This window comes from Mastomys coucha, unplaced genomic scaffold (genome assembly GCF_008632895.1).
Source record: "Mastomys coucha isolate ucsf_1 unplaced genomic scaffold, UCSF_Mcou_1 pScaffold18, whole genome shotgun sequence".
NCBI lineage: Eukaryota > Metazoa > Chordata > Mammalia > Rodentia > Muridae > Mastomys > Mastomys coucha.
Window position 1 is genome coordinate 76,114,000 of NW_022196900.1, and position 26,465 is coordinate 76,140,464.

The following is a 26,465-nucleotide window of genomic DNA, read 5'->3' on the forward strand; positions in this document are numbered from 1 at the left end:
ACTGTTGAGCTGTCAGATTTTTCATTTCTCTTTTGCAATGATTGTAAAAGCCTCATGTTATTTTTAAAGAAATACACTCAGCTCTTACACCACTTGTGTGTAGTCTGTTTGTCAAAGCCGAATCCCGTGCCCACCTTGCCAGAACCCATCGTCCGGTGGAAAAAGGGACCCCGTAAGAAATCCCGGTCCGCGGCAGAACCCCACCTGCCTCTGCCTCTCAAGTGCTGGGACTAAGGTGTGCGCCACCATACCCATCTAGAGTTCCCAATCCTTACAGGGTGGGCATGGGCATGTGCATGTTTGTGCGTACTTACACCAGTGTGAGTACATGAAAGCCAGCAGGACATTGGGCACCCTATTCTATCAATCTCTGTCTTATTCCTTTGGGACAGGGTCTCTTTACTGATCCTAGAGCTGTACAGATGGCCAGCAAGGCCCCAGGATCCTTTTCTCTCTATCCTGCCCCCATCTGCCCAGCCCTGGGGTACACGTAGCCACATCTAGATTCTCAGATCACAACTCAAGCCCTTATGCTTGCACAACGAGTGTTCCCCCACCCCCCACTGTCCCTTCAGCTCTGGCTTCTTGACTAATAACTGGCTGTGGGTGTTAGGAACAATATGAATGGAATGGCCAGAAATCCTCCTATGGTACCACATGCAAACACTGTCTGTGGTGGTTTGAATAAAAATGCCCCTGATAGGGTATTGCAGAGTGGCATTATTAGGGGGCATGGCCTTGTTAGAATGGGTGTGGCTTCATTGGAGGAAGTGGTGGGCTTGTCTTCGAAGCTCAAGCCTGACTAGTGGATCACTACCTTTTTTCCTACTACCTGTGGATCCAGATGTAGAACTCTCAGCTGCCTCCCCAGCACCATGCCAGCCTGCATGCCGCCATGACTCCTGCTATGATGATGATGATTTAAACCTCTGACGTGTTTTCTTTTTAAAGAGTTGCCTTATAAAGAGGTCATGAAGTCTCTTCACAGCAATGGAACCCAAACTAAGTCACTGTCTTATATCCTTTGCCTATTGTAACATACCTGCTCATGACAAAACCCCTGAGGAAGTTAGTTACATTTAACAGGCAATAAAAGAGTCGCTCAGGCAGGAAGTAACTTGCCTCAGCTCCCAGGTGTGGTCGGTGGTGGTGTCTTGACTGTACTTCTGTGCACACACTGAGGGTGCCAACAAGATGGTGCTCATAAATTTACTCAGGAAGCACTTATTAATGTCTAACCTATGCTCAGGAAAATCATCTGCTCCTCTCAGGGCTGCTCACCCACTCTCTCACCTAGGCACACATTTGTTAAGGTGTGTGTGGGGGAGGTGGGGGGGGAGAGATGAGGGGTGGGAGTGGGGTGGAGTCAGCCGGTGCACCACCTAGTGGGGGATGTCAGGGAGAGGGAACATGACCCTGCCCTGAGGGAACGTTATTCATCTAGCTTTGTAAAAGCTGCCTAAAAACTAGGTTCTAGCCAGCTGGGAGACCAAAGGAGAGATGCCCCGTGTTAACTAGGCTATGTTCCAAGCCTCTCTCAGGTTTATTTGTTGCTCTTCTAACCATGAACCTCCTCTCACACCCAAGATGCCAGTTCATGACAGAAGCTGAGAAAACCCAAGAAGTCAGAGATTAGCTGTCCCTGGGCTGGAGAAGAGCATCAGCCACATTTGTATAAAGGGTCCTCACTGAGTTCTGCTCTCTGCCCTTATGTCCAGGAGTCAAATGTGGTAATATAAAAATCTGTAGGTGAGAGGTTTTCAAAGAATACAGTGGCAAGCCTGGGCAATGGATGGCAGGGGCTTTATCTCAGCTGAGTGCAGAACAAGGGGTAAGAGTATGGTTTAATTAAACATTACATTCTAGCCAGGCGGTGGTGGCGCACGCCTTTAATCCCAGCACTTGGGAAGCAGAGGCAGGCGGATTTCTGAATTCCAGGCCAGCCTGGTCTACAGAGTGAGTTCCAGGACAGCCAGGGCTACACAGAGAAACCCTGTCTTGAAAAACAAAAACAAAAACAAAAACAAAAAAAAAGTACATTCTAATTAAACTTTTGTATATGCATGAGCAAAATGGTGTGTGTGTGTGTATAAGCATGTCTGTATATCAGAAGACAATGTGTGGGAACTTCTCCCTCTTCCATCATGTGGATGCCTGGGGTCCATCTCAAGTCAGGATTGGTGGCATGTGTCTTTACTGGTTGAGCCATCTTGGTGGCCCAAAGCTGGTTTAAAGATGTTGCTGATCTCTCTCTCTCTCTCTCTCTCTCTCTCTCTCTCTCTCTCTCTCTCTCTCTGTCTCTCTCTGTCTCTCTCTGTCTCTGTGTGTGTGTGCTTGTGTGTGTGTGTGTGTGTGTGTGTGTGTAGGGAGGATGGGAAGTAGTAGACATCAAGATGGAAAAGACAAAGGGTCCCATAGTTTGATCCATTCAGGGGATCAGAGTGGTGAACTACATGACCCAATAGAGTAGGTAGCAGAGGCTGTCCCATGAGGGAGGGCCCTCTCCCATGCATGCTTCTCATCAGAAGCCCAGGAGCCTGTCTTCTGTAGCACTGAGGAGCAGCCAGAGGGAGGGAGGGTAGACGCACCAAAGAATCTGCAATCTCCTTCAGAGTCTGGTCTGATCCCACGGCGAAGATAACTTTGGCATCAGGGGAGGTAATGACAGAGTTGTAGCTGCAGGACTTAAGCACACACTCTGTCTCTCTCTTCCCTGTGGACAGATTCCATTCATACACCGCACCATCTGTTCCAGCAGAAACCAGTTTGCTGTCATCTAAGTTCCACACGAGTGAACGGATCTGCAAGGGATGAACCTGGGTGAGAAGAGTATGCATGCACACGCATATGTGCGCGCGCACACACACACACACACACACACACATGAGCACACACACACCAACTTGGGGAGGAGACAAACTCAGGGGTTCTAATATACTATGGTAGACAGTCTGTCTCTGGTAGAGAACAGACTATCTGTAAGCACAAAACATGGCTTACTGGCCGCATTAACATTCTGTTTTCTGAGATGTCTGTAAAACACTGAGAACAATGTACTCTTATTTTCTTTTCTGACTCACAATTAGTTTTTTTAATGTTGTAGCTAATCAATTATTACTACTGTTTTGAAAATGTTTGTGTTTGTATGTTGTGTGCATATCTGTACATGCCCATGTATGTGGTATGTGCTCTGTGTGTATGGAGGTCAGACAGAGTTCAACCTCCCGAGCTGATCCTCCTTGCTGTTAGACACAGAGTCTTTCTTTGATCAGGAGCTTGCTGAGCAGATTAGGCTAGCCCCAAGGATCCACTTGTTTCTGCATTCCCTGTTCTAGGATTATAAAGTGAGGCAGCATGGGGAGATGTGTTCTGGGCTCAAACTCAGATCCTTATGCCAGTGTGGCAAATATGTTACTGACTGAGCCCGCTCCTTAGTTCATTGACAAATCTTCCTAAGAACATTTGCAAATGTTTAAGACTTTTTTTTTTTAAATCTCATGTGAATGCATGGCTTGGTGGAGGTTGCAAGAATCTGCAGAGATCAGAAGAGGAGGTTCGATCCCCTGGAACTACAGTTGGAGTTATGGATGACTGTGAGCTCCCATGCTGGTACTGGGAAATGAACCCGGGTCTTCTGTGAGAGCAACAAGTTCTCTTAGCTGTCAGGTTATCTCTCCAGCCCCCTCTGAGAACCCTTTTAGTTTTAAAATATTCACAGGAAACTGCAAACCGTAGCTCAGGGTGGACTTGTCGAACTGCAGAGTGAGACCTCCTCAGTGACTTGGTAAAAATGATCAAAAGAACCACTTAGGGGTCTGGGGACAACTCAGTTGGTAAAGTGCTCCCTTTGTTAGCATGAGGAACTGGATTTGACTCACAGGACTTACATTTAAACAGACAGACAGACAGATAGACAGACAAACAATAAAAAACCCAGCTGGGCATAATAGTACACACTTGTGACCTCAGCAACAGGAAGGTCGAGACAATCGGATCCTTGGTGCTTGCTGGCTAACTTAGCTTAACCTACTAGGTGCATTCCAGGCTAGTCAGAGAACCTGTCTCAAACCAACTAACCAAACTGACAAGCAAAACATGCACACACACATGAGTGCTAATCAAAGTCCCTGGAAACTTGTTTGAAGGGCACAGGTTAATGGAGAAACATTCATACAAGAAAATTTCCCCAATCTCTGAAAGAAGAGCTTGTTACATCTGTGTCCCCTGAAAAGCCACTGCTGTGTATTCTGGGCAGCAGCTGCCAAGGTGACATGCCACCTCTCTTGGCATCCCTCGTCTTCAGCTACCTTCAGTCAGTAGCCCACACCTTTAATCCCAGCACTCCAGACACAGAGGAAGGCAGATCTCCGTGAGTTTAGGGCCAGCCTAGTCTATCCATAGCAAGTTTCAGGCTAGCCAAGGATACATAGTGAGATCCTATCTCAAAACCAACCAACCACCCAGCCACCACAATGTACTATAGGGTGTGTAACGCAAAGAAAATACCAAGCTGGTAAGTTTGACTTAGGCCATGAAAATAAAATATAGGCCTAGTGAGATGGCTTAGGGGGCAAGTGTGTTTGCTGTCAACTCTGAAAACCTGAGTTTGACCCCAGGGACCCGAATGATAGAAGGAGAGAATTGGCTCTCTTCAGATCTCTGCCCTCATGCCATACACAAATGCACACCCGATTAAAAAAGTTAATCAAAAATAAATGACATACATATAATACAACAAAGAATAGGAGTGAACAGACCTATGTGTAACATTGCCCTGGAGCTCAGTCTGGTAATATGTGAGGTCCAAGCGTGTCCTTATTTAGCCTTGCATTCCTATGATCAATCTCACTGGGTGACAGTCTGTAACTATATGGTGCTAGGTTTCAGGATTCTGCTGGCTTGAGATTTCTCGGCCTGTGTTCATGGAGGGAGGGTATAGATCTGCAGCTTACTTTCTTCTTTTGGACTATTTTGTAGGATTTTTTGGGGTAAGGTAATATTGGCCTTGAAAACGATTTAATATATCTTATACTTCTGTTGTAGGGAAGTGATTGCATGGAATTGGCCTTACATTTTTTTTTTCAATACATGGACACATCCGCTTCCATCTTTCTGGATCTGCCGATCTCTCTCTGCATTAAAAGCCCTGAGCTCCCGGCATCACCTCTAATTTCAGTCGAACCACAGAATTCACCTGATGCTTTCCCCACTCTCTGCACTTGTAGACCTGGCTCCTATTATCTTTAACATTTGCCTTCCTGTTTTTCTATAGGTAGCCAATCTCCTGACCCAATGGCTCCTGTTGGTGACAGTGGCTATCCCCTCTCAAGTCAACATCTTCAGCCATCTTCACCCTGTCTTCACCTCTTAAAAGATATACTTCAGTTTTTAATGCTATTATTGGAAAACCCTGTGACCTCATTTCCAATAATACTCCTACATGCATGGATTGCTTTGATACTGGATCTGAACACAGTTTGGATTCTGTGCCTTCCCAATCATGTTGTCAGTGGTAGTTTTATTAATTGCCATTTGTGCCAGTTTTTCTTGTGTTATTGCACTGGTCAGGACGCAGCGAAAGGCTACCAAGGAAAACAGTGTAAAATATGTGAAGATCTACAAGGGTCTATGCTTGGGGGCCCTGTCAACTGTCAGTTCATCTGTGTGCTGCCTGATACCAATGCTCTCTCCCCACAAACTCTTCAGTACCTCCGACACATCCTGTGATCGATCTGTGGGGTTTGCATTCTCCTGTGTAATGGTCATGTGAGCACATGTGAGCACCAGCTCTGTCTGTGTGTGTAACTCCTGCCCACTTCCCCAGGACCAAGCCTCTGCAAGCATCCCAGCCTAAATGAAGCCCACCTCTTCGGCAGACTGCAAGCTTTTCTTTCACTGAACCAGTTGCGATTTGTCTTTTCAGGCCTTTGGTGGGCCCTGTGGCTAGTACAGTGCATGTCTCAGTGCCCCTTGGCCACGGATCACTGACTTACCTTCCCTGTGTGGCCTTTCAAATTAGTGATGTTCTCCAGGCTCGTGGTGGTGAAGATGTGAATCACATTTCCATTGACTGCAGCAAACATGTGACCTCCATTGCTAAAGGCGCACTACAGGGAGAGAAGGGGCAAGCAAGAACTGAGCATCTGAGTGAAGGAGCGGTCAGGCAGGAGTCTAGGTAGGGCTGGGTAGGGCTGTTTCCAGACACCACCAGTAAAGAAATCTTAGCTCAGTGCTGTCTATCCCAGAGCCTCATGGTGTCTGCAGATACTCTGATTCAGGCTAGGCGGGTGATTACTGACTTGCCTCTTCAAGCCATTTGAGGGAAATCTGATGGCCCACAACTGCATCTCACTGTTGACTCATTCTCCCTAGCTCCTCACAACTTCTACTGTTGCCTTCTCGGCTGGGATTTTTATCTTGGTATCAGACCTATCACAGATGGAATCCCACGAAGCCCTAGGTCCAGCGAAACCGTTTTGATGGGCGTGGAAAAGCATGGACAGGGGCTGGAGAGATTGCTCAGTGGTTAGAGTACTGGTTGCTCTTGTGGAGGACCTGGGATCAATTCCTAGCAACCACCTGGCAGCTCGCAACCCCCTGTAACTCCAGCACCTGGGGATCTGACACCCTCACACAGACACGAATGCAGGCAAAACACTAATACACATAAAATAAAAATAATTTAAAAGGAGAATGAATGAATGAATGAATAAATAAACAGAACCATGCACTTTGTGAGTCTGGTGACAGATGCACTGGCTAATGTTTTAAGTCACCAGGGCTCCACAAGACAGACTTAGGTCCCACAGTCTTTACCTCTTTGCATCCTCTGACAGAATATTCTTTGAAAGGACGGATGTCATCAATGAGCAGGTTCATAAGGCGCAGTTTGTCAGCAAACCCTACCACAACATAGTGTCCAGAGGGGTGAAGGCTCACTGTGTAGGCCTCTTCTTGGTATTCCTTGTATAGCTCCAGGGTGCTGTGAGAAAGGCCAGTTACTGATCATGAGCTCAACTCCCTACCCACTCCAGTCCCTCATTATATTTGCTTTTGTGTATCTGAGTTGTTTCATTATGTGCGATTACTGTTTTCTGGATTCTGGTTAAAGATAATGGTGGGTATTGAGTACAGCCAACAGGGAAACTGGTTGAGATGCCAGCTGGTAATGAATGTACAGCCTTGCTGAGAGCCCAAGCATCCCAAGGACTCTCTCTATAAACAGTATCTCCCAGCAGCCCCTTGTGCACACAAGAGTAAAGAAGTAGATAGGTCCAGTCTGCGTTTGGAGATCCTCATGGAAGCTGTACCAGAAGAAGATAACTGGTGGGGGGCCAAGGGCAGCTGGGCAGTGATGTGGAAAAAGAGGAGGAACCGAAGGTCTAGAGAGATCCCTGTAGCAGGGGACTGGAGAAAGGGAAGCCTCAGGAGGGCTGGAGGGACACAGACATTACCAGAAGGTGAGCCATTGTGGGGGTGTCCATCTCCACGTTTCTAGGGTCTACCATAGTGTCTGGCATATAGCAAGCACTTAGTAAACCAGGAAGTAATTTTCCAGCCCCTGCAGGACTGGGAGGCTGCTGACTAATCTGGTTTTTCAGTAAAAGGCTTTTCCAGCTGAGAGCGTCTAGGTCCTTTGATTGTAAACCTAATTAAAACACTTTGCATAAACAGACTTAAAGCAATCAACTTTCTGTACACACCATAGTAGTGGAGCCTTTTTCTCCTTACTTTGATTCATAATTCCAGATGCGGACGGAGCAATCCAGAGAGCAGGTGGCAATGAGGGGTTTTCGGATGCAGGTAGCTAGACCGGTGATGGATGCTGAATGCAGTGGGTACAGCAGGTACTCAAAATGGGCAGCCTCTCCCTGGGGAAACCACACAGAATGAGATCTGGCAGGGTGTGAGAAAGGCTGACTGTGTCCTTTAGCATGCATTAGTACCTGGGACCCTTTATTGGCCTGTACATACAGAACTCATGCTGAGGCAAATTGTTTCAATGTTACACATGGTTTTCCTGAAGCGGTATTATTTTTAAATATTGGTGAGGCCATGGGACGACCTGTGGGAGAACCTATTCCAGCCCATTTTTTTCCTTAGCCAGTATAACCTCTCACTGTATTCTAAGTGCTTATCCATATACACACAGGTAAGTGAAGCTCTCACCGCTATCAAAGAAGCCTCTTTTCGCAGACAGTGGAGAACACTGCAGAAATCCGCAGGGGTCAAAGTGCAGAGATCAGCTGACCATGGTGTGTCTACCCTCAGCTGATACAGCTACAACACAACTCCCAAAGACTCAGGGACCATCCCAGAAAAGGGGGTGGAAAGATTGTAAGAGCCAGAGAACCAGGATGTGTGACAGGAAAGGGATGCAGGGGACAGATCTGGGAGAAAAATTAGGAGGTAAATATGATCAAGATTTGTTGTATAGAATCTTTAATAACTAAAATATTATATATGTATATAATTATCTATCTATCTATCTATCTATCTATCCATCTATCCAACTATCTATCTAATTTAAGGGGCTAGAGAGATGGCTCAGTGGTTACAGTCACTGGCTGCTTTCCCAGAGGACCAGGGTTTGTGTTCTAGCCCCATGTGGTATCTTACAAAGGTCTGTAACTTCAATTCCAGGGACTCCAATGCTCTCTTCTGGTCTCCTAAGGTACCCGACATACACACATGCTATACAGACACACGTGCAGGCAAAACTTATCCATACACAAAACCAAATAAATAATAAATAAATAAAACTTTAAAAACGTAGTATTTTAGTCGGGTGGTGGTGGTGCACGCCTTTAATCCCAGCACTTGGGAGGCAGAGGCAGGCGGATTTCTGAGTTCGAGGCCAGCCTGGTCTACAGAATGAGTTCCAGGACAGCCAGAACTACACAGAGAAACCCTGTCTCAAAAAACAAAACAAACAAACAAACAAAAAAACCAAAAAAAGTAGTATTTTAATGACAACACAAGTCTATCATCCTAAGTTTTAACCAATCCTCCTCTGTGACAACATTGATCAGGCTTCTAACTTTGTTACTTGAGAATAAACGCTACAGACCAAATGTTCTTACATATAAGTCTTTGTTTATCTCTCATTACTTTCTTCTTTTTTTTTTAAGAAGAGCATTTTCTTTTTCTTTTTTTTTAAAGATGTTTTCTTTATTTACAATATCTCCTTTCCCAGGTTCCCCTCCAAAAGAAAAAAGAAAAAGAAAATAAAATAAGAAAAAAGAATTAAAAACCCCCAAATTAAAACAATCCTGTTCCCTTCCCCCTCCCCCTGCTCACCACCCCACCCCCTCCTGCTTATTGGCCCTGGCATTCCCCTACACTGGGGCATAGAACCTTCACAGGGCCAAGGACCTCTCCTTCCATTGATGACCAACTTGGCCATCCTCTGCTATAAACCTGCTGCTGGAGCCAGGAGTCCCCCCATGTATACTCTTTGGTTGGAGTTTTAATCCCTGGGAGCTCTGAGGGTACTAGTTCCTCTCATTACTTTCTTAGGATAAGTTTCTGGATGTGGAATTCTGGATAAATGCTATCAATGTTTTTTAAGTGCACTGATAAATAATGCCAAATTTTTGTCCATAGAGACTGTACTAATTATATGAGGATCATTAGCACATGAGCAGTGGGTGGGTGGTCTTTTGGGTGTTACAAATGTCTATCATCTGAGGCACTTTATTTAGTGACAGAGGAGAGTGACAGTTGGGAAACTGACATAGGTGAACACCCTAGGTTTGTTCTCAAGCCAAGACAAAGGCTGAAATGAGGATTCCTACATTTATGTCCACCCACCCTTCTGCTTTCCTGTCTAAGACACACTGCATATGTGTGACTCCTTTGTCTTCAATATGCTTGGCAACAGTGTTTCTGCTAGCTCATACTTGTAGTTGCAGAATGCCAGGGAGTCAATCCTGCAAGCCCATTGGTCTCCCTCAGAATCCATGGCCAGGAACTGGATTGCCTGCTGATGTCCTGGAATGTGTTTACTTTCTGAATTTCCATGATACCTAACTCATACGATGTATCTTCTTTTTTCAAACCTCAGTCTGGATATGAAATGTATCCCATAGGGTCATGTGTTTGAACACTTGGTCCCAACTACAGGCACTTTCTTGCAACTGTGTAGACCTTTTGGGATGTGAAGCCTCCCTAGGGGAAGTCGGGCAGGGTGCTACTGCCCCGCTTTGTTTCTTGTATTTGCTCAGCTTCCTGATCCAAAGAGATGTGAGCAGGCAGCCTCAGCTCCTGCTGGCATAGCCTAACTGTTTCTGACTTCAAGCTTCCCCCTCCACGATAAGCTGTACCGTCTAACCGTGAACTCAAACAACTCCTTCTTTGCCTAAGTTGCTTTCTGTCAGGTAGATGGTCACACTGGCAAGCAATTAATATATAGATGCCAGCCCAATGACACCAATAATAGCACTAAATGGGAGTGGCCAGTGAATAAGACCCAGCCTAGAGGCAGGCTCAGTGGCAGAGCATGTGTGAAGACCTGGGTTCAATCCCTACCTGCTTCAAACCTAAACAGACATCAAAGTCCCAGTACGGAGCTTTGCATGGGAAGTATATTTTAGAATGAAAGTGCATTGAAAAGGATTTAAAAAGATGAATAATGCAAATAGCAACCATGAGAATGCTGGACTCACCACAGTAATATCAGACAAAATAGATTTCAGTAGGAACAGAGCTCCATTTTATGATGATAAAAGGGGTCAATCCGTCAGGGTAGGTGGCATGTAATAAACATGTGCATGCCTAACAACACAGCACCAAGGCATGAAGTAAAAAACTTCACTGGGATGGGGGTGGGAGAAGGGGCAGGCGACAGGTACTTCAACTCCAAGAGCTGAAGATTTCAAGAGCCTACTTCCCATACAGGTTAAGACAGACAGACAGACAGACAGACAGAAGGTAACAAGAAGTTGAAGATGTGAACACTGACAGACAGACAGGCAGTCAGACAGGCAGACATCAGTTGAACATCCAACCCAGAAATAGCAGATTGATTAGAACTAAGACTCCAGAAACAAACCCGTGTGCTGACAGAGTTTGACAAAGGTGTCAAGGCTGTCCAATAGAGAAAGAATAGTCGCCGACAAACAGTGCACATCTACCTGGCAAGGATACAGTTTGGTCCTGTTTCAGGGTTTCTATTGTGTTGAGGAGACACCACAACACAGAAACTCTTGTAAAGGAAAGAACTTAAACTGGGGCTGGCTTAGTTCGGAAGTTTACATTGACCTCGTGTCAGGAAGCTGGGCAGCATGCAGGCAGACACGGTATTGGAGAGAGCTGAGCAGTCTCCATCTGGATTGGCAGGCAGCAGGAAGAGAGGGTGACACTGGGCCTGGCTCCTGGAAACCCAGGCCCACCCACAGTGGCTCACTTCCTCCACCAGGGCCACACCTCCCAATATAGTGCCACTCTCTGTGAGCCTTTGGGGGCCATTTCTATTCAAGTCGCCACAGGTCCCACACTCCATGTTACACAAATTCAAAGTAGATCAAAGAATTAAATCTAAGAGCTAATACTATAAAACTCTTAAGCACAGGGTTAATTTTTCATTGCCCAAAAGCTGAGGCAATGGCTCCTTAAACATACACTATAAGGACAACGTCTAGAAGAAAAGAAGAGCGATTGGACTTCATCAAAATAGGAGCTTTTATGAACTACCAAGAAGCTGAGGAGATTCTAGAAAGGATGGTGCACACCATTAGTCCCAGCACTTGAGGTCCATTATAGAGTCATGTCTATGACGCACAACTCAGAGAGTCCAGTAGTAAAAAGACAGCACAGAATTGAAAGATATCTCTGATATAGATGGATCTGACTAGAATAGACAGACAGATGGGGAAAAGGCACCTGAAAAGATGCTGGTATTATGGTCACCAGGGAAATGCAAATTGAAACCATGATGGTGAGATACCACTGTGCAACTTCTGGGATGGCTGTAATCAAAAAGTCAGATCATCACAAGTGTCCGTAAGGATAAAGGGAAGCCTGAACCCTCCTCAGAATACCGTCTCTATGAACTTAAGCAGTTTCTCAAATGCCCAACATGGAGTTAACCAAGTGTGATGGTTTGAAAGAAAATGGCCTGGGCTGGCGAGATGGCTCAGTGGGTAAGAGCACTGACTGCTCTTCTGAAGGTCCTGAGTTCGGATCCCAGCAACCACATGGTGGCTCACAACCACCCATAATGAGATTTGACGCCCTCTTCTGATGCTGTAAGTGGAGCAAGTGGGGCTGGCTGGAAATGAGCAGGGCCAGAGCCAGTGGGGTCGTCCTGAGTTCAATTCCCAGCAGCCACATGATGGCTCATGGCCATCTGTACAGCTACAGTGTACTTATACACATAAAAACAAAAAATAAATCTTAAAAAAAAAAGAAAGAAAATGGCCCCCATAGGCCCATGGGGAGTGGCACTATTAGGAGGTGTGGCCTCGGAGTGGGTGTGGCCTTATTGGAGGAGGTGCATGACTAGGAAGTGGGCTTTGAGGTCTCAGAGGCTCAAACCAGTTCTCTTCCTGCTCTTTGTGGATCAAGATGTAGAATTCTCAGCTCCTTCTCCAGTACCAGGTCTGCTCCACACTGCCATGCTTCTTGCCATGATGATAATGGACTGAACCTCTGAACTGTAAGCCAGCCCCAGTGAAATTTTTTTCCTTTATTAGAGTTGCAGTGGTCATGGTGTCTTTTCATAGCAATAAAACCCTAATGAAGATATCAGGTAACCAACATTTTCACTATTAGGAAGAGAGATAAAAATCTATGTCCAAACAAACACTGGTATTGAAATGTTCACAGCAATGATATTCACAAAATAAAAAAAACAATAGAGAAAACTTGAATGACCCAAATTGATTTACAAGCAAACAAAATGTGGTATATTGGAATAATACACTGGAATATTATTTAGACATGGAAAGGTTATGACATACTGATACATGCTAGAAAGTAGATGAGCCTTTATGATAGCTTGTTATATCAAAGAAGCCAGACATCAAAGTCCACGTATATAAAGTACCCAGAATAAGCAAATCTATAATCTATAAGATAGATTAACATTTGCTTAGGGTTGAGATGGGAGGCAGTGTGAGGGATGACAGTTAAAGGGTAAGGGCTATTTTCTCTAGGAGGTGATGACTATATTCCATAATTAACTGCAGTGCTGGGTTTTCAACTCTGAATAACAAGGCTACTGAAACCACCACTGGGCTGCAGGTGTAGCTCAGTTGGTAGAGTGCACGCCTAGCACACATATGAAACCCTGACTTTGATCCCTAACATGGTGTGAATGGGGAAAGGTGCTAAGGGAGAGGCATGAAGGTCAGAAGCTCAAGGTCATTCTTAGCTATTAGGGCTACATAAGTCCCTGTCTCAATAGCAATAATCCCTGCCCTCCCCCAAGTATGACTTAAAAGGATATGTTGAAATCCCTGCCTGTGATTGTAGGTGGCCCACTGTCTTCGCTTTATATACTTGAATCCATGCTGCTAGGGGGGCACAGGTCTGAAACATCTCTTATTGATGAAGTGTGCAGGGAATAGTGTGAGCTTTGCTAAGTTGCCTAGAGTGTTTTATAGTAGTCTTCTTTGCATTCCAAAGCAAGCCAAAAGAGCAACCACGGAGATTTTTATATCTCCACCTTTGGGACGTGAACAGGGATGGTAGTAGATTCAGTTGCCTGAGACACAACTCCTGGTGGGATATGTGGGAATTGAATTTAGTAAGCAACATCAAGGTGGCACTCCCACCCTACCCCCAGCCCTGAGACTGCTTCCGCATGCTCAGCTTTTTTTGTTTGCTTGTATGAATAGGGTTCTCGAACTCTACCAAGCTTTGCATGAACGTCTACCCACATGTCAAGCATCCCCTTGGATGGGCATCCCAGCGTGGACTGGAAGGGGGCTGACGTCCTTGGAGGAGGCTTACCTTGCTGATCTCTGTCAGGGACATGGTGATGGAGTAGAGCTGGTTCTTGTTGGTGCTGGCGATCAGGGTTTCTTCTGATGGGCTGAAGCATAGGCACATAATATCCTGTTTGTCTGACTGACTTGGGTCATTGCTTTGTTGGTCTATAGGGATCTGCCCAAGGCACAAAACAGCCATCAGTCATTCTTAGTCAGGGTCCCACACTGTCAGCATGTCCCAGGCTACAGGGTTTCCAGGGGGATACTCTTAGCTTACAGACTCTTGACCACATCTTGCTAGTGTCTGGAGAAGGGAGGGCTGGTTTGCCTCCTCTTCTGTTGGTTTTAAAGAGCATGTTCATTTTGCAGCAACTAGCATCTGAGCAGTTAGACAGCCACACATGTGGGAATGAGTGGGCCAGGCATCCCAGTGTGAGACTCTGTAACAAGCATGTTCATTTAAACCCACTCCAGCCACTCATGGGATCTCTTGGCACCCAGCACACCTGTGTGCACTTGAGGGCATTGGAGGGAGGTGGTGGCCCCTCTACAAATGGGGAAAAAGGGTTATTGCTACTACCAGGCTTGGAGAGGCGCTATTGTTCCCAATGAGACATAATAAAATTAGATTTCCTTTCCCCTCCTATTAGCTTCTGTTAGTGACCAGAGATATGGGTGGGCCAGCCTTCATGCACCATTTCTGCATCCTTGCCATCTGCTTAGACCTTGGTTTCTTAGAGTAGTGGTTCTCAACCTGTGGGTCTCACCACCTCAAGGGGGCTGCAGATATTTACATTACGATTCACAACAGTAGCAGATTTACATCTATGAAGTAGTAATGAAAATAACTTTATGGCTGGGAGTGGGGGCCGGTCACCACAACATGAGGAACTGTATTAAAGGGTCGCAGCATTAGGAAGGTTGAGTGTTTTTAGAGTCTGGCTCCCCCTGTGTCATTGCCTGACAAATGTTCAGAGAGATCGGGGATCTGCTCGTCCCCAAAGCCAGAGCCTCCACCCAGTCACATCTCCTTGGTGTTTCTATACTCTGTGAGTCCCTGGGGCCTGGAACTCTGGGTTTTTGTGCATGGCTTCCTATGCTTGGAGTCATATCTGTGTACACAGACTGACCCTTCTTCACAGGGCCAACAAGCAAGCCTACCAGCGAGCATCCTGGGATAAGGAGACAGATAGCTCCAAAATGTACCAGTAGCCACCAGGAGACTCGTCTTGTCACACTTACAACACTATACAAAGCAGAATGGGAGCTCTGGGCTGAGGAGCCTGTCCAAGCTGTTCCATAGATATGCCCCAGTGTGTGCACATGGGCCTGGAGTGTAGCAGGTACCCAGTGAATCAATGGATGCAGTAAAGGATGAGTCCCTGCTCTTTAACACAGTAAGTTCCTTCAGAGAAGAAGGTCACAGCTGACTCCACTGTCTTAGCCACCAAGCACGGGATCTGTCCCCATGGTAAGTGCACAACAGATGTGTGTTAATACAGGAAGTAAATGAAGGTGGACCATTCAGCCTTCTTTATTCTTCTTCTCATTTCCTCTTCCTCCCTCCTCACCTCCCTCTTTTCCTTTGTATGCTTGGAGGCTTGTATATATATATATGTACATGAACATGTTTGTGTGTCCATATGTATGATGGGCAGAGGTTGACCCTAGGTCCTCCTCTATTGCTCTCTACTGTGGTTTTGGAGGTAGCATCTCTCACTGAACTCAGAGCTCACTGATTGGCTAGACTGTCTGGTCACCCTCCTCTCAGGATTCAAACGTCTCAGCTCAGGGTTATGGGTGTACACCACTGTACTCACCTTTTATATGGGATCTGAACTCAGGCCCTCCTCTTCCTCAAATAGCAAGAGCTTTGTCTACTGAGCCACCTCTCCAGCCCCCAACTTTTTTCTCTATATTTTTAATCTCTTAGTGATTCTCCTCTAACATAGGGGTTTCAGGGAAAGCAGTGGTAGTGTCTACAGTTGTAAATGACAGAAATCTGAGACAGTGGGAGCAAGGTTCGGGGACTAGATAGCGGTCAAGAGATGCTAAACACTGATTTTCCTGCCAGGGTCCAAGTCCACACTTCCAGCTGCTTTTCTCTGCTCTGGTTTCTGATCAAATGCCGACTTCCTTGGAGAGACAGTCCCACCGTGGTTCTTGAGCGTAGCCCCTCTAGCCTCTGGACCTCTTCCTGGCTCTTTCTCCCCATTGATTGTCATCTGTCACCCTTTCATTTTTGCCTCTCTTGCTTGTTGTGGCTCTTTATGTGTTGACTTCCCCACTGTGTGTCCAGCCCCCAGCCTGCCAGGCTCAGTCAACATTTGATACATAGCTGTTAATAAATAAACAAGCCAACAGGCAAGGGGAAGTAAACTCCCACTGCGGGTGGTGTCTGGGTGGTGTCTTCTCCCCATGCTCGATGCTCTTCTCTGGGTTCTCTATTCCTGGCCTCCTTCCCAGGTGTCCCACTCCAAAGCCCGGGCATCATTTCTGGGTTCTCTCTGAGAATACTTCTCCCACCTTTACCCAGAATTAGTCTTCCCGAAGACATTCTCTCTTCCCCTAGCCCCTGGCACTGCTTTGATCTTAGGCCTCACTACTTTTGGACTGCACTAACCAAAAAATATCTCCACCGATTCCTGGGTTCCAGCCATGTGGCTGGCCATTGACATTCTTTGAGCACTGAGTATGGAGTGGTTCGTGAGGGGATCTACACAGTCTCCAGTCTCATCTCTTCCAGCTTCTCTTCTCATGGGGCAGGGGGTGGTGGTATTGGTTTATCATGTTATGTTACAAACAGAGAAACACAGCTTTGGCAGGTACAACAGCTCATCTCAACCAGTAAGTCACAGATTCACATCTGACCCTATGTATCCTGGGGAGATCAGTTTTTCTTAAACAGAACTCCTTTCCACCCCAAATCCTTGTGGACCACCTATGTATATTCCAGACCAGAATTTGTTAACACTGGTCACAGTGTCTCTCTTTTCCTTTCAAGTGTCATGAGGCCCCTCTGTACTGGGCAGCAGGGTGTGTTCTAAACACACCACTGCCTCCCCCTGGGCTGTCATGGTGCCTCTGCTTATGCTGTTGTCTCCACCTGGAGTTCCTGGTTTACACCCTCCTGTCAAGTATCATTCATTTTCTTAGCTCCCTCAAGAACAGCATTAAACACCAAGGAGCCTCCTGGGTTCTTTTCCAAGCTGCCGTCTTCCATGTGTTTCCAGGGCTGGGACAGTCTGAGACTTTCTCTGGGACCATGATGTATGGAGAAATAACTTGTTCTTTGTCTAAAAACAGGTGCATGCTGGCCAAGGCCAGTAATGGCTGGGGCCAGGGTCTTGGGGAAACTGCATTTTTTGGGTCCTGAGAACTTGATCTTTCCCCCTTAAAGGGCTGTGGTTTATTGGTCCCAAGGCCACCATTGCTTGGTCTGTGATGCACTTGAGACATTCCATGTTCCCCTTGTGCAACTTTGCTTGATTAGCTTCCTGCTGACTTGCCCCCATTGTGTGATAATTTTCTGTAGACTCTGTCCCCTTACCCCCTGTAAGCTTATACATAAGATGCTATATTTCTTAATAAACTTGCTTATGAGGTTCCTTCCAGTTTGTCTGGGCCAGCTGGTGCCCTGAGCGACCTTGGGCACCTCTGCAGCCAGTCCTTCAACACCCAGAGGAAGCTCCACTCCCAGGCTCTCTAACACACCTAGGATCAGAGGTGAGGAGCACACAACATTTGTCCGAATACCGGGAGTAACTGGGACCAGCAGGACCCGGCACACAGGAACTCCACTAGCCCAGTGGCTCAGGTTGCTTCCAGTCTGTCTGGGCCGGCTGGTGCCCTGAGCAGACCTTGGGCACAAGCTCTGCAGCCAGTCCCAAAACACCCAGAGGAAGCTCTACTCCCAGATACTCTAACAAGCCCAGAGTCACAGGATCCCAGAGTCCCTGGATCACAGAGACAGCTTGACTCTGAGGAGTTCTGACACAACGAGGATGACAGGAAGGACAGACAGGCTCCAGTCAGATTTAGCAAGGGCAGGTAGCACTCGAGATAACCAGATAGTGCAGAACAAGCGTAAGAATATAAGCAACACAAACCAAGGTTATTTGGCATCATCAGAACCCAATACTTCCACCATAGCAAGTCCTGGACACACCATCACACCGGAAAAGCAAGATTCAGATATAAAATCACTTCTCATGATGATGATACCGGACTTTAAGAAAGACATAAATAGCACCCTCAAAGAAATACAGGGGAACACAGGTAACAGCTAGAAGCCCTTCAAGAGGAAACACAAAAATCCCTTAAAGAACTACAGGAAAACACAAACAGGTGAAGGAAATGAGCAAAACCATCCAGATTCTAAAAATGGAAATAGAAACAATAAAGAAATCAGAGAGACAACCCTGGAGATAGAAAACCTAGGAAAGAAATCAGGAGTCATAGATGCAAGCATCACCAACAGAATATAAGAGATGGAAGAGAGAATCTCAGGGGTAGAAGACACTATAGAAAACATTGACACAACAGTCAAAGAAAATGCAAAAAGCAAAAAGCTCCTAACCCAAAACATCCAGGAAATCCAGGACACATTGAGAAGACCAAACCTAAGGATTATAGGTATAGAAGAGAGTAAAGATTCCCAACTTAAAGGGCCAGTAAATATCTTCAGCAAAATTATAGAAGAAAATGTCCCTAACCTAAAGAAAGAGATGCCTATGAACATACAAGAAGCCTATAAAACTCCAAATAGACTGGACAAGAAAAGAAATTCCTCCTCACACATAATAATAAAAACACCAAATGCACTAAACAAAGAAAGAATTTTAAAAGCAGTAAGGGAAAAAGGTCAAGTAACATATAAAGGCACGCCTATCAGAATTATACCAGACTTCTCACTAGAGACTATGAAAGCTAGAAAATCCTGGGCAGATGTCATACAGACCCTACAAGAACACAAATGCCAGCCCAGACTACTATACTCAGCAAAACTCTCAATTACCATAGATGGAGAAAACAAGATATTCCATGACAAAAAAATTTTTACACAATATCTTTCCACAAATCCAGCCCTACAAAGGATAATAGATGGAAAACATCAACATAAGGAACAAAACTACACCCTAGAAGAAGCAAGAAAGTAATCTTAGAACAAATCCACACAAACCTAATAATCTTTCAACAAATCCACACAAACCTAATTCCACCTCTTACAACAAAAACAACAGGAAGTAACAATTACTTTTTCTTAATATCTTAATATCAAAATTAATATTACCAACATATCCTAATTGATTGAAATCCAAAAATATGAGGAATTAGAAATTTATTGACTGTCATCCAGTGGCCTCTCTAATTTGGTAATTGGAGAAATAGGCCCAATATTATACAATCCATATACACTTTCAGCTTGTTTGTTTGTGACAGTGTCTTGCTGTGTACAACTTAATGGTCTTGAGATCTTCTCCTATCTCAGCCTATTAGTAGTATTGTTTATTTCATGTTTTTACACTTTACTATGGTTTTCAGAACAGCTTACATATTTGAAAAGTATTTATATACCCAAAAGAAATAAAGACAATTAAATTGGGAGGGGGCTTGTAAGAGAACAACAAAGAGTGAGACTGAATGCTTTGCTTGACGTTTGTAACTCTTGTATCAAGTTACCACAGTAAGAGCCAAGATATTAAGCTCTACTAAATACAAAACAAACAAACAAACAAAAACACTTTATATATTTATGTTCTTTTAAGGAAATATTAGTAGTGATGTATTATTTTGAAATATATAGTTAATACGTTTGGAGTTATTTAAAATTTATATTGAGAAAAACGTATGTATTTTCAGTATTGCCATAGATAAGCATCTACATAAGACCGTTGAATTGATTGTTGTTTTATATCAAACAACTTTTATAATACTCATTTTTATTTTTATAATTTTATAAATTTTAAAGAATATGACAAAAAAGATATTGTAGGTATTGAAGGGGGGTCTCTGGGAGGAGTTGGGGTACAAAAGGCAAACAAGAAAGTGATTTAATTCTATTTACTTAAAATATGTTTTTAAATGTTAACAAATTCAGATAAATTGAAATCATGTAACTTTTTGCATCATAATGCAATAAAACTTAAAAAAAAAAAAAAACTTGCTTATATGAGCCATCAGTGTAAGACCTCTTGATCCCAAACTTTCCTGTCCTCTTTCTCACCTCCTGGTCCTCCCCCTCAGGTCCCTGTCATTGAGGAACACCCTGCTGGTCCAGGTCATTTCTGTATCATTTATTCCATAAATGTGTGTGCTGGGAAGTTTGATTAACATCATGGTTATAATAATGGAATGGTTATGGGGCACCAGGTTCAGGAGGAAGTATATTTGGCCACATTTCCCCGCAGGACTTAAATCTAGATTGTGCTACTTTGAAATCCCAATCCAGTTTACAAGCTCCTAAGTCTTTGAGGGCGGGGCTCTCTGTCTATGTTCTGCCCAGTCTCTGTCAGAGCTATGCAGAACAACGCTCCTAAGGACCCTGTTTGCCTTCCCCTTCTTGCTCCCCTTACCCGGATTTCCCTGCTTTCTCGGTAAAAGTCCTTCTCTTCCACTTTCTCAAACAGCAGCACTCTTCCTGGCCCCGCAGAGCAGGCAAAGCCCTTTGAATAAGCTGCGATGGCAAACACCTGGGGCATGCCCTGTTGTTGGGTGTAAATGGTTGTCGAGATCTGTTCAATGGAGGAGATCGGGGAGCTGGGTGGTGGAAACTCTATCAGGCTGGAAAAGGAAAGAAAGCATAATGTTTTAGGAGACAGTCCTAAGGAGAAGAAATAAGCTCTGCAGGGAAAAAATATATTTATATATAATATATTTTATATGTATATATAATATATTATATACATTTCATATTTATATTTATATATAACATTTATATTATTACATATAATGTATAATATAACACATTATACATTATATTATAAATATAAGAATATATTTATATATTATATATGTATGTATATATACACAAATACACATATATGTGTCTGTATGTGTATATATGTATATATTTTTATCTATATCTATATCTATCTATCTATCTATCTATCTATCTATCTATCTATATATATATATATAGAGAGAGAGAGAGAGATGGTGGCACACAAAATTAATTCCAGGACATGGGAAGCTGAAGCAGGTGGATCACTGTGAGTCCAGCCTGGTCTAGTTAGAGAGTTCCAGCACAGTAGGACAGCCACATAATGAGATCCTGTCTTCTCAGGGGTGAGCTGGAAGATGTCTTTGGCTGAGAGCAATGCTACCCACTGATCTCCTTTCCTGTAGCCAAATGCTGCTTGGAACTCTACTTGGAGCACAGTGGGAATGCTTGCTAGACCCAGGGAAGTGATTCTTTTTTTGTTTAGAAGTAAGTCGTTCAGAAGATAAAGTTTACTAGGATCACACAACCCTAGCTGAGCTGGTATTTGAACCCAGGTTTTTCTTTTCACTCATTCACTTAATATAATAAATATTTATACCTGTTCATAAATTTTGATTTAGAGTTATAATGGCTCTTTGAAAAGACAGTAAATGAGGTCAATGAGAAGCTTCAAGTCTTGAGCTCATGTTCTAGGGACAATTAAGCATGCCACAAAGAACCGGCCACAGGTATCGCAGGCTTTCTGAAGACAGGAACTGTCTTAGGTGGTCAGAGACTGAGTGCTCTTAGCCAGGCCCTTCAGGGCAAACAGAAATCTTACGTGTCTGGATGATGGAGCAGGGGACAGACAGAGGGAACTGCACCTGGCTGAACCCCCTACCAAGAAAATGCATTGGCCATGAAAGGTACCCAGAGGTGAGAGCTGATGTTCCTTTTCAGGAGAGGAGAGAGGCAGGGCTGTTTGTCCCAAGCTAAGGGGCCTTTGTGCTGGGAGTCCTGGACCCACCGAAATGCTGTGCATATAAAAGATGTAGACATGTGTCTTCATCAGATGCTATTATAAAATTCCAAGGTATAGTGATGTATGTATAAAGGGATAATCTGAACTATCTAATGTAAGCAGTAACTAGGAATGGAGAAAATAATTCTATCAAGAATTCCTTAGGAAGCCCTTACACAAGCCACAAAATAAGGAGGCTGGCATGGGGAGAGGATTGTGGGTAAACAGAAGTCATGGAGAAGAAAGAATCTATAAGGTGTCAAGTGGCAGGGAGCTTGGGCTCTGAGCTCAGAGAAAAGGGAAATGGAATTCTAGTTCCATCACAGAGTGCTGAGATCTTGGGCGAGTGACTTAGTTCCTTCGGGCCTTGGTCCCCTGGTCTGTAAAGCTGGCATGATACTGATACACTCTGTGAAAGGATAGGACTCAAATGGGTATGTCAGCAGGATCTGACACATCCCTCAGCACGCTCCACTGTGTGAGCTGTGACCATCCCTGTGACACTGTGGATGAAATTGAATCTCCTCCCCACCCAGTTACCACACAGCCTTCTGTCAGGTCTACTGAGTCCATTCTCTTGCCCCCTTTGTTCATTGTTGCCTCCTATTGAACTGCCCCTGTCAGAAGGCCTGTGTTTCTAGAACATCATGGCAAGGACCTTGTGAGGCATCACATGGGGTGCTGGGAACCAAACCTGTATCCTTGGCAACAGCAATAAGTGCTTTTACCTGTTGTACAGTCTCTCCAGCCTTAGTAAGTGGCTTCAGGGGAAGCTATTTTACATAACTTTGGCATTGCAATGCATGTGTGCACTATCCCAGCAGAGGGCGCTGTTACCTCTCTGACTCTTGGATGACATCCAGGCTCCTGGAGCTAGTAGGCTCCTTGACCACAATGCTTGTCTCCCAGCGCTGATCTCCAGATTCAAAGAGAAAGAGTTTACCCGTGTCAGTGCCAACAATGATCCTGTCATCGGACACCCAGGCATGGGCTAGGTAGTTTGAGGATTCTCCCCTCTGGAAATTGGCTTGCTTTAGGGTTCCTTCAGCAAAACGAAGAATTTTAAATACCCCACTCCCAGTGATACACACTTGAGTATTATCCTGGGGACTGATGCTAACCTGCAAAATATAGAGAGATAAAAACAAACAAACAAACAAAAAAGAGAATGTGATGAATCTTGATGTAAGTATTCCGTTTGACTATTTAATACTCATTTTACACAGCTTGTACATATCACAAAACGATGGAATTTTATACTATAGTTGATAAAGATATACATCTATGTCTATAGGATGGACTATCAGTCAACAAAAAAATTTTTTTTTCTTTGTAGCCTAGGCTGTCTCCACTTTCCATGTGCTGTAATTACAGGCATGGACCAACATGTCTCCTCATATGAACAGAGCTATACTCTGTACCAGCACGATGGAATGAAGTCAGGCTGGAAACAGAGACATGGGGTTGAGCTGGTATATGGAGGCCTGTCTATGGGGAAGAAACCACACACACATCAGGAGGGAGTATGTGGTCTCCCAGCAGAGCCCTTATCCTGACACACACTAATGGCAATTAACCTGCTGTCTGACTAGACAGAGAGCAGCTTGAGGCCAAGCTGCTGCTGAGTATCCGTGTCCCCAAGGCTGGGTTCATAGTGGGCACCTAGGAAATGCTCACTGGGTCTACTGCAGAGGCATTCTCTGCTCTGAGAGGGGAAACTACGGCCTGAATGAGACAGCCTTTCAGTTCTGCCTGCCTTTGTGATTTGTCGGCCAACACTCATGTCTGTATTGAGAATGGACCTGAGTGCTTGCTGGTGATATTTGGGCTCGCATATCAACCTTTGGGCAAAGAGTGTTAAGATGAATGCCTGAGGCTCTGACAAACTGGTGTCATCTCTGAACACAGACTGAACTGCCTTTCTGAAGGTTTGAACATGAGTCTAAGGTGCCGGACAGAGGTGGAGGCTCCCTTTCTAAGAAGCCAACCAGTTTCCTAAAGGGTCTTCGTTTTGCTTCTCCACACCACTAACTCCCGTGGTCCTTTCCTACACATCTACCTTTTGGGCTGGGCACGCTGGCATCCACCTCAAAACTCGGCATTTGAGAGGTAGAGGTAGGCAAAAACTGTGAGTTCATGAGTAGCCTGAGCTATGTGGTCATAACCTGTTACAAAACCAAAAATAATGCCCCTCCCAAGCAAAATAAAAGCCCCAAACCTACCACTTTATAAGCCATTCCTGAAATCCTCTCACTGCCCAGGAGTCTACTGCAAAGCGGCCAGAACCAAGGAGGGTAAGTTTTAATCAGCACTGCTGGGTCTAACCTGTGCCCGGAAAGTAGCTCTGGGCCAGAGGAAAAAAAGACAGATGACAAAGTTGGGCACCAGCTGGGTCTGCCTCTTCGCCACTTCTGCAGCCTTGGATGAGTTACTTAGCCTCTTAGGGGCTCGGGACTCCCATCACTGAGGTAGGATAATAACCACATATTCCTGGTATGATTATTGTGAAGCTCAGTTTTTAAAAATACATGGGAGAAGTGAGCATTGTGGCACAAGTCAAGAGCTAAGTAGAAGTCAGCACTACTTTACAATGGGTAAGGCACTCATGCTAGGAGGTACCTGATAGATGGGGTTGTTCTGAATATCAGCTTTAATAACGGCCATGACTTTCTGCTTTTCCCACAGCCAATAGACAAGGTTTGACTCTGGAGGCGATGTCTGTGTCAGCAGGTACTTAGAGTCTGGAGAAAAAGCCATGTTGGTAAACTTTTGAACTTGGAACTCAAAATTATTCAGGACTTTGCGCTTCCGGCAAGGGATGGATGACAGTTCATAAATAGTGATGACAGGTCTTTCTTGCACAGTCTCAGAAATAGCAAGATATCGCCGATTGGGACTGATGGACAAGGCCAGCATGCCCTGACTCTTGTCTGAGCCTGAAAAAGGAGGTGAAAATGGGGACTAAGGACAGACAATGCTTCCATCAAGGTCCAAACAGGCTTAGCAACGGGGCACCGTTGACAGAGGAGAAAGGTGTACAAATATACAAAGATCTGTCCTTGGCCACCCCTTGGTTTGACTGTATGTGGGTAACTATAAAACTAGGGGTGGGCAGCTCACTGGGTTGAGTGGGGATGCTGAGGACACTTTCCCGCATCAGGACCAGTAAGGATGGAGGAAACTGCATGTGGCAGGAAGAGCTTGTATCAGAGGATGTGGTATGGGAAGAGAACCCCAAGGAGACAGATTGCTGGAGCATTGTGTGGGAGTCAGGTGTGACCAGGGATGGGCCAACAAGGATGGAATAGGGGCAAATCATATGGGCTTTAGTGTCCTAAGAATCTGGCGCTCAGTACTCTACTGTGGAGGCTGGATGCTAACTACTCAGCTCCTCAGGCTGGCAGTTAGACAGAGGCAGAAGTCTTTGTGATAGAGCGTTGTGCTTCCTTGATTACTGGAGATACACGCATGCGCTCCTCCCTTTTCCAGAGCTTAGAGGGGACAGCTGGACATGCAGCCAGCATCTTGCTGCCTTGCAGTAACAAGCACGAAATGAAAGCCATGGTGAAGCCACGAGAGGGCCACAGCAGACGCAGCATGTAGGCCCTGGCACTCGGCTGTCATGGGTCTCTCCCTTCATTAAAAATGATAAAAATAGGGATGGTGACTTTCCCACATGACCCAAGTTGGTTCCCAGCACCCACATCATGTGGCTCACCAGCACCTATTAACTCCAGGTCTGGAACATTCAAAGCCTCTGGCCTCCACAGGCACCCACAAATTCGTGCACAGGAGGCATGTGCACACATGTATAAGTAATTGTAAATAAGAATAAAATAAACAATAACAATAGGGCTGGCAAGACGGCTTGGTAGGTAAGAGTGCTCGCTGCCAGGGCTGATGATCTAAATTTAATCCCCAGGACTCACATGGTAGAAGGAACTAACAAATTCCATGAGCTGTCCTCTGACCTTCATGTGCATGCCATGCCATGCAGGTATACAAGCATGAACACACATGCGCACACACACACACACACACACACACACACATACACACACACACATACACACACACACACACACACACACACTGAATAAATGAATGTAATAGGAATGAATATATACATATCGAATATACATAGTCACATATTGGATGGTTGCACTGACACAGAGGGGAGTATAATCCAGGCTGGATTCATGACCATATAATCATTACTGATTATTCATTTGCTTCTGATATTAATAGAACATAAACTTTCCATGTAGGCCTTAGGCACTGAGCATAGGACAAGTTATCCATGCAATGGGTCTCTCACAGGGAGGCTGAGTGAGACAGGGAGGACACACTAGAAGATTGTACTGGAGTCTATGATTGGCTCCATGGCTTTCTAACAAGCCAAGGAGGGATGAATATGTTGTCCTGCAGCAAATCTCCCAGGCACACAGACTCCTGCAGAAAGGCTGGAGGGACAGCTGTGCGGGAGAAGACCAAGGCTCTGGGTTTAGACCGTAGCTGGGAGGCAACGGAAGCCCCTGGGAACCTTTATGAAGGGTCTGGGAAATCTCCCTGGTGGCTGTGTGGATCT

The 26,465-nt window shown here is 45.0% G+C and overlaps 1 protein-coding gene across 2 annotated transcripts in view; it reads right to left on the reverse strand.

Moving 5' to 3' along the window:
- The window catches only part of Cfap57 (cilia and flagella associated protein 57), a 77,688-nt gene that overhangs the window by 42,754 nt on the left and 8,469 nt on the right, over positions 1-26,465 (reverse strand). The window contains exons 3-10 of one of the 2 annotated variants that reach the window (XM_031378443.1): positions 24,497-24,618; positions 22,715-22,998; positions 20,510-20,717; positions 13,957-14,109; positions 7,732-7,871; positions 6,817-6,982; positions 5,994-6,107; positions 2,589-2,801 (exon numbers count right to left, since the gene is read on the reverse strand). In XM_031378443.1, coding sequence (XP_031234303.1) covers positions 2,589-2,801; positions 5,994-6,107; positions 6,817-6,982; positions 7,732-7,871; positions 13,957-14,109; positions 20,510-20,717; positions 22,715-22,998; positions 24,497-24,618 — 1,400 coding nt within the window. Of the gene's footprint in view, positions 1-2,588; positions 2,802-5,993; positions 6,108-6,816; positions 6,983-7,731; positions 7,872-13,956; positions 14,110-20,509; positions 20,718-22,714; positions 22,999-24,496; positions 24,814-26,465 lie in introns of both variants that reach the window. The other variant, XM_031378442.1, reaches the window with a different exon arrangement.